The sequence below is a fragment of the Panthera pardus genome, unplaced genomic scaffold (genome assembly GCF_024362965.1).
Source record: "Panthera pardus isolate Hobbes unplaced genomic scaffold, ASM2436296v1 HiC_scaffold_8, whole genome shotgun sequence".
Classification (NCBI taxonomy): Eukaryota; Metazoa; Chordata; class Mammalia; order Carnivora; family Felidae; genus Panthera; species Panthera pardus.
The window spans coordinates 155855140-155868753 of NW_026527013.1; the positions used below are offsets into that span (position 1 = coordinate 155855140).

The 13614-nt window shown below is 49.4% G+C and overlaps 2 long non-coding RNA genes and 1 gene segment (V, D, J or C); 2 read left to right on the plus strand and 1 right to left on the minus strand.

Moving 5' to 3' along the window:
- The first annotated feature begins 1474 nt into the window (after window positions 1-1474).
- Window positions 1475-1969, plus strand: LOC109269155 (uncharacterized). The gene is made up of 2 exons (XR_002080974.2): window positions 1475-1576; window positions 1712-1969. It is a non-coding gene; the product is annotated as an uncharacterized LOC109269155 (long non-coding RNA).
- A 2331-nt stretch (window positions 1970-4300) lies between these two features.
- Window positions 4301-5824, minus strand: LOC109269154 (uncharacterized). Its single transcript, XR_002080973.2, has 2 exons — window positions 5498-5824; window positions 4301-5199 (listed from the first exon to the last, which is right to left on the minus strand). It is a non-coding gene; the product is annotated as an uncharacterized LOC109269154 (long non-coding RNA).
- Window positions 5825-6189: 365 nt separating this feature from the next.
- LOC109269147 (T cell receptor beta variable 6-5-like) lies at window positions 6190-6840 on the plus strand. The segment is given in 2 exon segments: window positions 6190-6279; window positions 6383-6840. Coding segments are annotated over 2 exon segments (492 nt in total).
- Window positions 6841-13614: the final 6774 nt, after the last annotated feature.

The window sequence follows — 13614 nt, forward strand, 5'->3', positions numbered from 1 at the left end:
TTTGACTTTTTTTTTTTGGTCTGCTGGGGGTGGGGGCAGAAAACAAAAATAGTGCAATAGACAAAGGATGGAATAGTTTCTAATTTATTAACCTTTATCTCTTGTTAAGAGGCAGAGACAGAGCATGAGCAGGGGAGGGGCAGAGAGAGAAAGACATAGAAACCGAAGCAGGCTCCAGGCTCTGAGCTGTCAGCCCAGCGCCCAACGCGGGGCTCGAACTCACAAACCATGAGATCATGACCTGAGCCCAAGTCGGCTGCTTAACCAACTGAGCCACCCAAGTGCCCCAGAATAGCTTCTAATTTAAACATACCCCAGGACTCACATTACGGTAGAGGCAATCTCTTGATTACTGCCCAGTAGACCACATGGGGGCACTGTGGAACCGCTGGGCAGAGCAGGGGCATAGAGCCAGCTAACTGGGACCAGGAGGGTTAAGGAAAGCCTTGCTTGGAGCTCTTTTCCACTACAAGGCTTAATGCTATCAACACTAATTTGAGGTTGTGCAGTCCCATCAGGGGGCCAAACCTTCAGCTGGGCAGTCATTAGGGAGTCTCTCTGAGCTTTCAAGGGGAAAAAAGTGCAGTGTGGTGCTGGGAGGGGGCAGACTCCTTGCCCTAGCAGGAACAGGTAGAGGAACACCCGCCTGAAAGGAAAAGCTGAGGAGCTGTGGACACGCCTGTGGCTTAACCCCAGCTAGCGTAGACCGTCCCAGCCCTGCCCTTCATGTGAGGGGCTTTGCGGAACAAAGCAGAGCTCCTGGACCGGCGTAGCCAGGGACCTGGCAAGGGAGGCTCATGGGAACCAGGAGGGATAGTGACATCAGAGCAGTGACATTACTGCCTAACCTCCAGTCAGAGAAGGGACGCCCAGATCTTCAGCTCTCGGAGACCCAGAACTCTGAGCGGGGAGAAAGCTGTCAGGTTCTGCCCTCCCCGCTGCATGCTGTGGGCTGCAGCCTCCACGTGGACCTTTGTCTCCTGGGAGCAAGTGTGTCCTTGTCCAGGTAGGACATCTCTCCTCTAAGCATGACAGCACCTAAGTGCGTGGCACCATCGGGCTCCCTCTTGTGTTTGTTCCCCAGCCCCTGTGTCCTTCCCTCACAGGCCCAGTGGAGGCTGGAGCCACCCAAACTTCAAGACATCTGATCAAAGCAAGCAGACAGCAAGTGACACTGAGATGTTCTCCTCTCTCTGGGCGCCCCAGTGGATCTTGTTACCCACCGGCCCTGGGTCAGGTCCCAGCTCTCCTTTGCCTATTAGGATGAGTTACAGTGACCAAAATGACCCTTGCCAGGTTAGCTCTCAGTGTGACATTTGTGTGACCGTCTCTCTGATCTGCACATGAACTTCTCGGAGCCACAGGGCTCGGCACAGCCCTGCAGAGTCACCAGAGTGGCGATGTGGGAGTGGTAACGTCATAGGCAAATACTCCTTTCAGGGAAATGGGAGGTTCAAAGCTTTAGGCTGCTCGCCCCCGGGGCCCCCACCCCTGAGCTGGATGATATCTTGGCTTCCCAGTGTTGCCATGGGCTCCAGGCTTCTCTGCTGCGTGGCCCTTTGTCTCCTGGGAGCAGGTGAGTCCTGGGCACCGCGTGGAAGCCTCCGATATGCGTTTGCCACCTGAGTAATACAGGCTTGCTGATGATGGCCGCAGCAGGAGGCGTCCTCCCAGCTCTGCCCTCGGCTGCTTTCTCCTTCCTCCCCCGCAGGCCCAGTGGATTCCGGACTCACCCAAACTCCAAGACACCTGGTCAAAGCAAGGGGACAGCAAGTGACGCTGAGTTGTTTCCCTATCTCTGGACACCTGTCTTTGTACTGGTACCAACAGGCCGTGGGCCAGGGCCCCCAGTTACTCATTCAGTATTACAACAGGGAAGAGAGAGGCAGAGGAAACTTCCCGGAAAGATTCTCGGCTCAACAGTTCCCTGACTCTCACTCTGAGCTAAACATGAGCTCCTTGGAGCTCACGGATTCGGCCCTCTATCTCTGTGCCAGCAGCCCTAACACAGCCCTGCATGATCCACAGCCTACTGAACAAAAATATCCGCCCCCTCCCAGCTCAGGAAGTGGGCTCTTGTCCTGTTAAAGAGACAGGCCTCTCCCAGACGCTTGGTCTGCTGTTTATGTGTGTGACACGTCTTAATGCTCACAGAAATCATGCAAGGTTAAGTATTATTTTACCCGTTTACCTGAGGAGAAGTGGCTTTCCCGGGTCTCAGAGCAAGAAATCAAACTCAGTTCTGTTCCTCAACACCTGTGGTTCTCCCCCGCCCAGAACTGTCCCCTGATCTGGCTTCCCTTCCCAGGTCCACATTAGCAGGACGGGAAAGATCATGCATCCATATGTGATTATCACAACCTCCTCCTGGGAAGAGGAACAGACCCAAACAGTTGTGGGTCCCTTGCTTTGTACAAGATACCGTATCACATAAAATGCAAAATGAAAATCAGTATGTTTCTTGTCTTTGACAGTTTTAGCATCTACAGTATTCAATGCATAATATTCGTCTTGAATATTTGACTATTTCTGTTGGATTCACCTGTCACCCGAGTGTAGGAGAATCACAATACGGCAAGTGCTGGGTACGTGAATGCACGACCACGGTTCAATTCTGCAGCAGGAGAGACTCACAGAGGAAAATAACACTATTACTTACTGACAACCTACTGTATGCCAAATAAAAGTCCTTTATTTGCAAAATTTCAATTAATGAGAAAAAAAAAAAAGCCTAAGAGGCAAATGCAATGACTGCTCTCATTTTAGAGATGAAGGGATTTGCCCTTAAGTTAAAGAACTTGACCACATTGAATATCAGCTGGTGAGGGGCAGATGTGGGACTCAACCGCCCCCCCTTTCTGACTGCCTCCTGAGCGCTGTTTACAACTCTCTGCTATCACGCATATTCGTGGGGACATCTGCCCTCAAAACCAGAATGCTGCTGCCTGTTCTTCTTCGTGGGGACATCTGCCCTCAAAACCAGAATGCTGCTGCCTGTTCTTCTCAGCCTGGGTAGCTCTAATGACATCGTTGACAGAGATCAGTTTACCCGGGAGAAAGGTGTGTGGGAAAGAGTTCCGGCTGGCCGCCATGTGTGCCTGGCTCTAATTCCAACTCCAATACAAGCCGCTCGTCAAGACCTGAACCCACCTTCTTGACATGGTGGGCTGAGAATTTTCACGTAGGAAATGAGACTAATAATATCTATCAGCATCACTCAGAGTACTCCAAAGAAACAAAACAGACTGTGTGTGTGTGTGTGTGTGTGTGTGTGTGTGTGTGTGTGTAACGTATTTATTACAGAGAATCAGCTCACACAACTGGGGAGGCCAGTAAGTTCAACATCAGCGAGCTGAGCTGGTCGTGCTGGAGACCCAGGAGGAGCTGATGTCCAAGTTCAAAGGCTGTTGAGCATGAAGAGTTGATGTTCCGATTCGCAGGCCAGCAGCTGGACAATTCTCTCTTACCTGGGGTACAATCAGTCTTTCTGTTCTATTCAGGTCATCAGCTGATTGGATGAGGCCCACCTACGTTATGGAAGGCAATCTGCTTTACTCTACTGTCTAAAATGTTACTCTCACCTAATGTTAAAATCTACCTATGTAAATGTTAACCACATCCCAAAACACCCTCTCAGGAACCCCCAGAATGATATTCAACCAAGTGTCTGTGTACCCTGTGGCCCAGCCAAGTTGACACATAAAATTAGCCATCATACTAACTTCTAGGTTTGTATAAAAGATTTAGGGGTGCCTGGGTGGCTCAGGCATTTAAGCATCCAACTTTGGCTCAGGTCACCATCTGACGGTTTGTGAGTTCAAGCCCTGCATCGAGCTCTGTGCTGACAGCTCAGAGCCTGGAGCCTGCTTCAGATTCTGTGTCTTCCTCTCTTTCTGCCCTTCCTCCAGTCTCTCTCCCTCTCTCTCTCCCTCTCTCTCTCTCTCTCTCTCTCTCTCCTCTCTCAAATAAATAAACATTTAAAAATATTTTTTAAACCACTAATAAAATTTAATAAGCCAAAGTACCTAGCACATAATAAGAATCTGGATATATTGATTCCTTGTGCTAATCTCTGACAGCTTTTTCCACCATTTCCTATGTGCAAAGGTAGATGTGGACACATTTTACCTAAAACTCCTATAGCTGTCACAGAAATGGTAATATTTATGCCTGATGATTCATTTTGAAATTATCTAGAGCATGTAACATACATCCTTTCTCAGCCATTTTAAAATAAACTTTATTGACATAAGAATTATATACAATAAGCATTCCACACTTCAAATGAACAGAGCAGTGATTTTCTTTTGCAATTTATATGTATGTACCCATGTAATACACACCCTACTAAGATACAGAACATTTCTATCGCCCAGAAAGTCCCCTCATGCTCCTTTCAAACACCTCTCTCCATCTCTGACAAATTAGTGATATGATTTCTATTGCTATAGATTAATTTTGCTTAGGCATCTTTTTAATAGGCATTTCAAGTCTCTACCCATTACAATAATTCACAGATAAATATTCAAGAGAGTGAGGTGCTTCTAGAAAGTTCTATGGATAAGGAGTGCTTGAAATCATGTGAGATACCTGATCCATGTCAGGGACAATTCTATCTGGAGACAGATGGTTTGATAAAAGGATCACCAAAAGCTCTTTCTAGCTGTTTGCAGCTGTTTCTATAAAATTTACTTATTTGAATTCATTTCTTTTTTCATGTGCCCCTTCATTCAAATTATTTTATAATAAAGTGTTGACACAAATTCATCATCTCCAAGGACATTATTTTGAGTTCCTGTCAGATGCATACATAGCTGGGTTTCATGTTCACACACTGTGTGCTGGGGCTGAGCAGACCACGGGCAACTGTGGCTTTGTTGAGAGGTCATTCCATGTTGGAAGAAGGGTCCCCTTTGTCTGGACCCAGTGCCGAGCCCTCAAAACACAAGCGTTGGACTGGAAGATCCCCCTTTCCATTCTGGCCTGCCACCATTCTGCACTGTGTGTTCTTCTGTCTCCTGGACCAGCGACGTCCCAGGCACAGACGCGAAACCCGCTCACAGGTTTGCATGGCCCCAATTCAAGGCTTGACATTGTGGTTATAACATCAGGCTCCCCTTGGGTTCCAGCTTTAGTGCCTGTGTCCTTCTCAAGGCCCCAGAGATGCTGATTCACTGAGCCTCCAGACATGTGGTCATGCTAAAGGGAAACCAGCAGACAGGAAGGTGACCACAGACAGGAAACACAAAATTATATACCCAGGACCAGCTACATAATTTGCAGAGCTCATGGTTCAGATATTATTAAGAATTTGAAGATCACAACAGCAGAGCACTGAAGCCGGGGTGTAGGGTCTAAGTGGGGGACTGTGGGCAACACGATCGTTTCTGAGCTCCGCTGTCCTTATTACTTAATTAATGCCAGCCGTTCTCCACAAGAAGCTATTCCCCGTGGAATGCATGTCTCAGATGAAAATAACAGAGCATTTTTCACTTACCCTGGAGGCGGCCACTTCCCCACAGTCCCTCACACACGTGAATACCTCTGTGCTAACACATCATCGGCACCACTGAGTAGCCATCGTCCTGCCACGAGGAAAGGTCACTCACAGGTGCGACGTGTTTCTGCTTGCCGCTGTCTCAGCCCAAACGAGGGAGGCGGGTGCTCTGCTACCTTTGGCAGGTGTCCTGACTCGGTAAGAAACAGAGCAAAACGGTTCCCCAAGAGTTGATGAGCCGGCCCTTGAGGTTTGGAAACCCAGTATCAGGAGAACCGTCGCCGGAAGGATGTTAACAGGACGCTGGTCAATTAAGCAAAGCGGAAACGGATACTTGGAGGAGGAGTTGGGACGCACAAGTCATAAAAGGCATCAGGAAGCCCTTAATGATTTTTCCCCAATTCAGCACTACAGAAAGACGCAGACACACACAACCAGTGCATCGATGAAGAATTCTATCACGGGAGGAAAACATTACATAAGGTTACAAACTGTTTCGTAAAAAAGTGAAGGCTTGTGTCAGTTCAGACAAGTCCTTTCTTCCCATCCTAAGCTGTTCACGTGTACGTGGAGCTTTTTATCTGACCCTCTGGGGAAGGGCTGCGGCCCCCTGCGAGGGTTGGCTCGGCCCAGGCAGGAAGAGTGACGTCTCAGAACGACTCCCTTGAGAGCCTCCTTCCCCGTCCCTCAGCACACATTCCCAGAAGAGCCCTCCGTCCGCCCTGCCCCTGCCATGAGCCTCGGCCTCTTGTGCTGTGTGGCCCTGGGTCTCCTGCAGGCAGGCGAGTCCTGAGCAGCGTCCCTTTCCTGAGTGCAAATCTCAAGGTCCCCGCTCTAAGCCTCTCTGTGGTGTCTGTGGCATCAGCTTTGTCTCCTTCTCCACAGGGCCCGTGAATGCTGGCATCACTCAGACCCCCAGATTCCAGATCCTGGGGACAGGACAGAACATGACGCTGAGATGTGAACAGGACAAGGACCACGACTACATGTCCTGGTATCGACAAGACCCTGGACATGGGCTGCGGCTGATCCATTACTCCGTCAGTGCTGGTATCACCGAGAGAGGAGAAATCTCCAACGGATACAACGTCTCTAGGTCAAATACAAAGAACTTCCCTCTCACGCTGGCGTCTGCAACTCCCTCCCAGACATCTGTGTACTTCTGTGCCAGCAGTGATGGCACAGCGCCGCACAGCTGTCTCCTCTCTGCACAAAAAAAGGCAGGGGGAGGGCCTGCACCCCGGGACTCAGCAGAGCCCTCGGCACACTCCCAGCACCCCCCCCAACCCGAGCCCCAGAGCCCCGAGGGGCCCAAGCGCCCAGAGTGAACCTCGGTGTGGGCTGAGGTCCGTCTGCAAGGCACTGACAGCCTGGCCTGGACCTGACCAGACCTCAGGCGGCCGTGTCTCCACCTCTGGTCTGTCTGTGCTCTGAGCCGCCTGGCTGGCTGCGAAGGTGCTTCCCCAGCTCTGACTGTTCTACCCCCTGCCTAAGTCTGACGCTTCCGGGATGGAAATTGTTTGCACTGGGTAAACAACACAATGTGTTATTAACAATGTGTTATGAAATCAGATCTAACTAGACGCCCCCCTCCTTGTCTCCCCCTGGCACCTCAGTGCATTGCTCTCCGATGCCCGGGTATGAACCCTGCTCCCCCCCAGCCTTTCCATAGGGGCAGCCCCAACAAGGCCCTGCTGGGTCTGTCCTCTAGCTGCCTCCGGGCCCAGCTCGTACAGCTCGCTGGCCCTCGGCTCTGGCCACACTGCTAGGCCCTCAATTCTGCCATGTCCCTTCCCATCTCAGGGACATCCAGGGCTAGTTCCTCTGCACTGGGCATGAGTCCTTCCTTCTTGCAATGGCTGACGCCCACTCATGTTCCTGTTCAAGGTCACCCTGGGTGGCCTGCCCTTTCTGGGCACACCTGTTTCCAGGGGAATGGCGGACACAGCTGGTGTATCTCTGTTCTAGATTTTCCAGACTTTTCTCTCAATCGGTTTTAAAGTACTGGTATCATAAGGACAAACTTCTCTGACAACCGTACATCGAAGGCTGAGCTGCTTCAGACTCTGTGTCTCCCTCTCTCTCTGCCCCTCCCCTGCTCACACTCTCTCTCTCTCAAAAATAAATATTAAAAAAAAAATTAAAAATAAATAAATAAATTTCAAAAACAGAAAGGAGGTTACAAATACTTATTTAGTCATCCAAGTATGTTACAACATAAATCCTTCTCCCTGAGGTTGAGGGGATGGACAGAGAGGGTGATGTCACTAAGCCAACTCCCTTGTGTGGATGAGGGGCCTCCCTCCTCCTCCGCTCGTGCTCAGGAGAACCTGATGTGGTGAACATCCTAGCCCTGTCCTGACCCTGCCATGGGCACCAGACTCCTCTGCTGCGTGGCCCTCTGTCTCCTGGGGGCAGGTGAGTCCTCAGAAAACCGAGTGAGCGCATGTGTGTGAGCGTGAGGGATAAATACATGCAACGATTGCAGTCGATTTCCTCCTCGCCGTTCCCAACTTTGTCTCCACAGGTCACACAGGAGCTGGTGTCCTCCAGTCCCCCCGGCACAAGGTCACAAAGAGGGGCCGGGACGTGGACCTCAGGTGTGACCCAATTTCTGGTCATGCTGGCCTCTACTGGTACCGACAGGCCGTGGGGCGAGGCCCGGAGTTTCTCATTTCCTTCCAAAACCAGGACAAAGTAGACTCCTCGGGGATGCCCAGCAACGATCGGTTCCAGGTGGACAGGCCCGAGGGGTCCTACTCCATTCTGCAGATCCAGCGTGCGGAGCCGGGGGACTCAGCTGTGTACCTCTGTGCCAGCAGCCCTACCACAGTGGGGCACAGCCACCTCCTTCCTCTTCACCAACCTCAGACTTCTCTCTCCCTGCACCTGAAGACCGTAAATAGGCTGTTCCTATTCATCGTTCCCCAATCACAAGAAGTAGATTTGGATATCAGCTCTCAGCTGTCCTTGGGTAGAAAAAGACACTAAACTCCTGAAGGGAATGTAAATGAGGGTGGATCAAATAATTATGGCCCATAGGGTTGGAAGACTCCCAGGGCTGGCTCCAGGCTCCAAGGCCAGGACTGAACAACAGGGACACAGTGGTCCTTCTGCAAGACCCGAGGCTTTCCGTGTAGTGGGCGGTGCCTCCTTCTCTGCATTTGTGGTCCCATCTGGGAAGTTTGTGTCATTCTTGACATATTCTTACTTCTTTTTTTTTTCATTATTAATTATTTATTTTGAGAGAAAGAGAGAGAGAGACCATGGAGGGGCAGAGAACGAGGGAGAGGCAGAATGCAAAGCAAGCCCCAGGCTGCCAGCGCAGGGTCCAATGTGGGGCTCAAACCCACAAGCTGTGAGATCACGATCCGAGCCGAAATTAATAGTCAGACGCCCAACTGACTGAGTCACACAGGCACCCCCATATTCTTACTTCTAAAGCCTCTCTGTCCCTGAACTTTGGAAGCTTGAGCAACACAGGAGCAAGTCTGTCTTCCTGTATGAAGCCAGGTCTTTACTGCTTTCGTGGTGGTGATGGGACAAGAAGGATCATAACGACAAGACGTCCCATCCTCTGCCCAGTTTGGACAAGCCATTTTCTCTCTCTGTCGTCATTTTCCCACGTGTACGGTCCTAGTAGTGAGAGTGCAGCACATTTGAACAGCTTCCCCAGGCTCGCCTCGACGCCCTGAGTGAATCCAATTTTTAGAGACGCAGTGTTTTCTTTGATGCACTGGCCTTTTCATTTGAAAAAAAAATTCCCTTGAATTCTTTGATTCAAGAAGACAGGATATTTTCTTGATAATAATGCTCCTATTTCCTTTTTACTTATTTTATTTGCTGCATTATATATCATGATATGTTACTTGTTATAAATATAAATAATTATGCAGTTATAACATCTTCCACTCACCTGCCGGTGAAGCTATGGTTTGTATCTATGAAGTCAAAAGCCATGGTCAGAGCTCATAGAATCATGGAACATGAGTTTCTGGGTGTCCTAAGAGATAGTCCAGGACCCTGAGTCTGGGATAGACTGTCATAGATTCAGCAATGATGGAGGTGCCCTGAGCCTTTCACAGCTGGTAAGGGAGTTACAATTATCCCAAATCCACTTATCAGAAACTGTGGTGTCTCAGGACACGAGATTTGTTTCCCCAGAGAATGGGTGTTCTTGGAAGAGAGTTTTCCTGGTCTTTTTTTTTTTTTCATTTTTATTTATTTATTTTGAAAGAGGGAGAAAGAGAGAGAGAGGGAGAGAAGGGCATACAAATGGGGAGGGGCAGAGAGAGAGGGAGAGAGAATCCCAAGCAGGCTCCACACCATCAGAGCAGATCCCGATGCAGGGCTCAATCTCACAAAAACGTGAGATCATGACCTGAGCTGAAATGAAGAGTCCAGTGCTCAACCATCTGAGCCACCCGGGCACCTTAATCCTGGTCTTATTTTAATGTGGCATCAGCAAAGCACTGCTCAGTCTGTTTCCCTGTGTCTCCGGAAGTGAGCCAGGCTAGGGCCCAGTTGGGAATCCCTTATCCTTGGAAGGCCATGCCAGAGACTTCCTTCCCAGGCCCTGTTTCCAACTGTGCCACCATTCTCCACGTGGCCCTGGCAGTCCCATCTTCCCTCCTTGCTGCCTAAATCAGGACACACACATTGCACAAACTCTCCATTGAGTGTCGCCTGTCCCTGGCTCACCTTGATTCCGTTCATCCTTATTTTCCCACTAGACGCTGTATCCTCCATGATTGCCTGTTGTCTTGTAAGATGTTCCATATTTTTCTTATATTTCAATTTTACTTTTTATTTGCACACACGGGACCCCATTGTGAAGGTAGTCTCGTTATATTCCTAGTCCTCAGCTGATCTGTATTTTGGAGGTACGGTTGGTTGATTGCCCCCTTGGTGGTGGAAGAGGGGCGTTTTTGTTTACTTTTAGTAACAGAGATAAACGAGACTTCTTATATTTCATCTCCCATACTTTTCTTCTTATTTTAGACTAAATACTATTTCCTTCCATTCCTCCCATTTTGTCCCTCTCCGTCTCAGGAGATAGTTTTAAGGGAGAAGATTTTGGTTGGACTCTCGCTGCCAGATGTGTGACAGCAGTTAAGTAGAATGAGGGTGGGAGATTAAGCATGGCATCTCAAAGGAGTAGAGTCAAGGTTCGGATTGGTGTTGGGATTAGGGTTTAAAGAAGTTGAGCATAAAATTTGCAGGATGCTGGGGTTCCTGGCTGGCTCAGTCAGTTGATGGTCCAACTTCAGCTCAGGTCATGATCTCACAGTTCATGGGTTCAAGCCCCATGTTGGGCTCTGCGCTGACAGCTTGGAGCCTGGAGCCTGCTTCACATTCGTGTCTCCCTCTCTGCGCCCCTCCCTCGCTCGTGCTCTGTCTCTCCCTCTCTCTCTCTCAAGAGTAAATAAACATTAAAAAATGTTTTTATTAAAAAAGTTTGCAAGACACTACTTCTGGAATATTCTCCCCGTTGACTATGCAGACACTTCCCAGCGTCCCTTGGGCCGTTGCAGAAGAAACAATGAGGCAACTTCAGTTACTGGCCACAAGATGGCACTGTGATGCCACTGAGATCTGAGGGGTTCGGAAAAGACTGGGAGAGCAGCCTGGGGAGGGAGAGGGTTAAGAAAAACAGGCGTGGATCCAATACCAGGCAGATGTTGAAGTTTTCCGTTATTGCTAGGCTACCTACAGCTATGGAAGAGGTGGGAGGTCCCTCTAAACTTTAATGAGCTCCACAGTTGAAGGATTTGGATGAGGCAGGCTTGATGTCAGGGGCAGGTGCAGACAGAGGAGCAACGGTCTCAGAGGAGTATGGGAAACCAAGGGGGTGGGTGCACCCTAAACTCAGTGCACCGCGGCCACACCCCGTTGCCCCTGCAGGCCTTGCTAAGCAACGTCTACGTGAGGAGTAGCTGACCCCTCCTGAGCCAAGTCAGAAGGGACCCTGGGCCAGGCAGAGTTGGAGAGGTGGGAGGCGGTGACATCCCAGGCAGACCCGTTTGTCCACTGAAGAGCTTCCAAGCTCGCTCTCCCAGCCCTGCGGATGACAGCATTTAGTTGGGACAGCACCCTTCCCACCCTGCCCCTGCCATGAGCCTCCACCTCTTTTGTGTGACTCTTGGTCTCCTGGGAGCAGGTGGGTTCTGGACTCAGCTGGAACCCCGAGCCATGATTTTGCCAAGTCCCAGCTCCAAGCCTTTCCCTTTGCTTTGCAGATTCAGATCACGCCTTCAGCCTTGCCTCGACCCTCTGTCTCCCCCTCCCGCAGGCCCCGTGGTTGCTGCAATCACCCAGACGCCAAGACACCATATTATACAAACAGGAACCAGGATGATCCTGGAATGTACTCAGGATGAGAACCATTTTGCAATGCACCGGTATCGACAAGACCCAGGACAGGGGCTGAAGCTGATCCATTATTCAAGTGGTACGGGCAGCTCTGTCAAAGGGGGTGTCCCAGAAGGGGTACAGGGTCTCCCGAGGGAAGAAGGAGCATTTCTCTCTGACCCTGGAGGCTGCCGGCACCAACCAGACCTCTCTGTACCTCTGTGCCAGCAGTGAGTCCACAGCACTGCATGGCCAGCTGCTCTCTGCACAAAAAGTTCAGCCGGAGGCACGAAGGATACTCCTGCCTGAGGCCTTGCCTCAAGAGGGGAAATAACAGCACTTACCGAGGCTTTCGAGGCTTTCGCCTGACTTCCCAGCGATGGGATCTCAGGCCGAGGGGCCTTCTTCCAGGGACACTTGGTGTGAACTGAGGTCCATCACTACAGGAGGGGGGGTGTGTAAGTAGAAGCAAATAGCACCTAATGTTATTCCACTCGATCTGGAATATTCTGGTAATTGAGTCAAGCACAGAAACAGTAGCATCTAACATGAAATGTGTGTTTCACTTTCTTTTCAATGGAGAGGAACAAAGCAGAAAGCAGCTAAGCAGGCTGAAACTCCCTGGATGGTCTGGGATTCTCCAGATCTAAAACTACTACATAAAATCTCGGGCTTCAGAAACACTGCATACCCTGCAAAAATTCTCTGGAGGAAAAAAAAATTGTTAATAACAATTTATAAAACACATAAGGGGAAATTTCCCGCTCAGGGGAAATGTGAAAGGCTTTAAACAGCAGCGTTACAGCCAAAGAGACTACAAACTAAGTTTCTGTCTGTGGTTGTCGCCTCGTGTTCTGAACCTTCTGGGGCTCGGGAAGGTTCGAATTCTTAAGGAAGGAACCGAGTTCTTACCATCTCTTTGGTTTACACTGAAATCCACAAGCTCCTCAGGGTTTCTCTTGTAAAATATTACAAAATGATATTGGGCAATCATCTTATTCTCCCCACAGTGCATTTCCCTCCTTGGGTCCCTGTAGGTAAAAGTCCAAACCCAGGAACGATGTGGCCTGGCTTGGCATCCATTAACTCCCAAAGTGGACAGTCCATGGTTGGGTTTTACAGGAAGTGCAGACCGCATGAGGGTGTGGTCCTGCACTGCCCTTGTCCACTCTGGACAAGGTGACTGTACCTGTGATTTGCTGCAGGCTCACCCACGACGTGCTCACAGAGAGGGGAGAAGGCTGCTCGCCTGGCAAAAAATCAACTCACTGATGGGACAATCTGCTGAAAGCTGAAATGAAATGCTGGGTGGCAAAACTAACAAATGACCAATTTCCCAAACTATGGGGCTTACAGCACTTTAGGGTTCGTGGAATTTCTAAAGTGTTGGAGGATATTTTTTCAAGTTTTTGACCCTCGAAATCTCAGCCATTGATCCTCAGCTGTTTCTTAACAAACTTGTTAGTCAGGCTTATTTTGATGCCAAATTTGGAGGCTTATATATTTCATTCTTGGAGAACTTCTAACATTTTCAGTATTTCATGTATGTGAGTGGTCTTGTCTTCTCTTATTTGCGTGTGATTTATTTCCAAATCAGACTATGTGGAATGCAAGCATAAAATTGTGTAGGTCTCCCACCTTTTATGAAAGTTACTTATGCTTTAGTAACGCTTTATTAAAGTATAATTAAGAGAGAGTAAAATACTGAAATTAACACATGATACAGGTACAGCTTGGTAAATTTGGACGAATGTATACACCAGTGC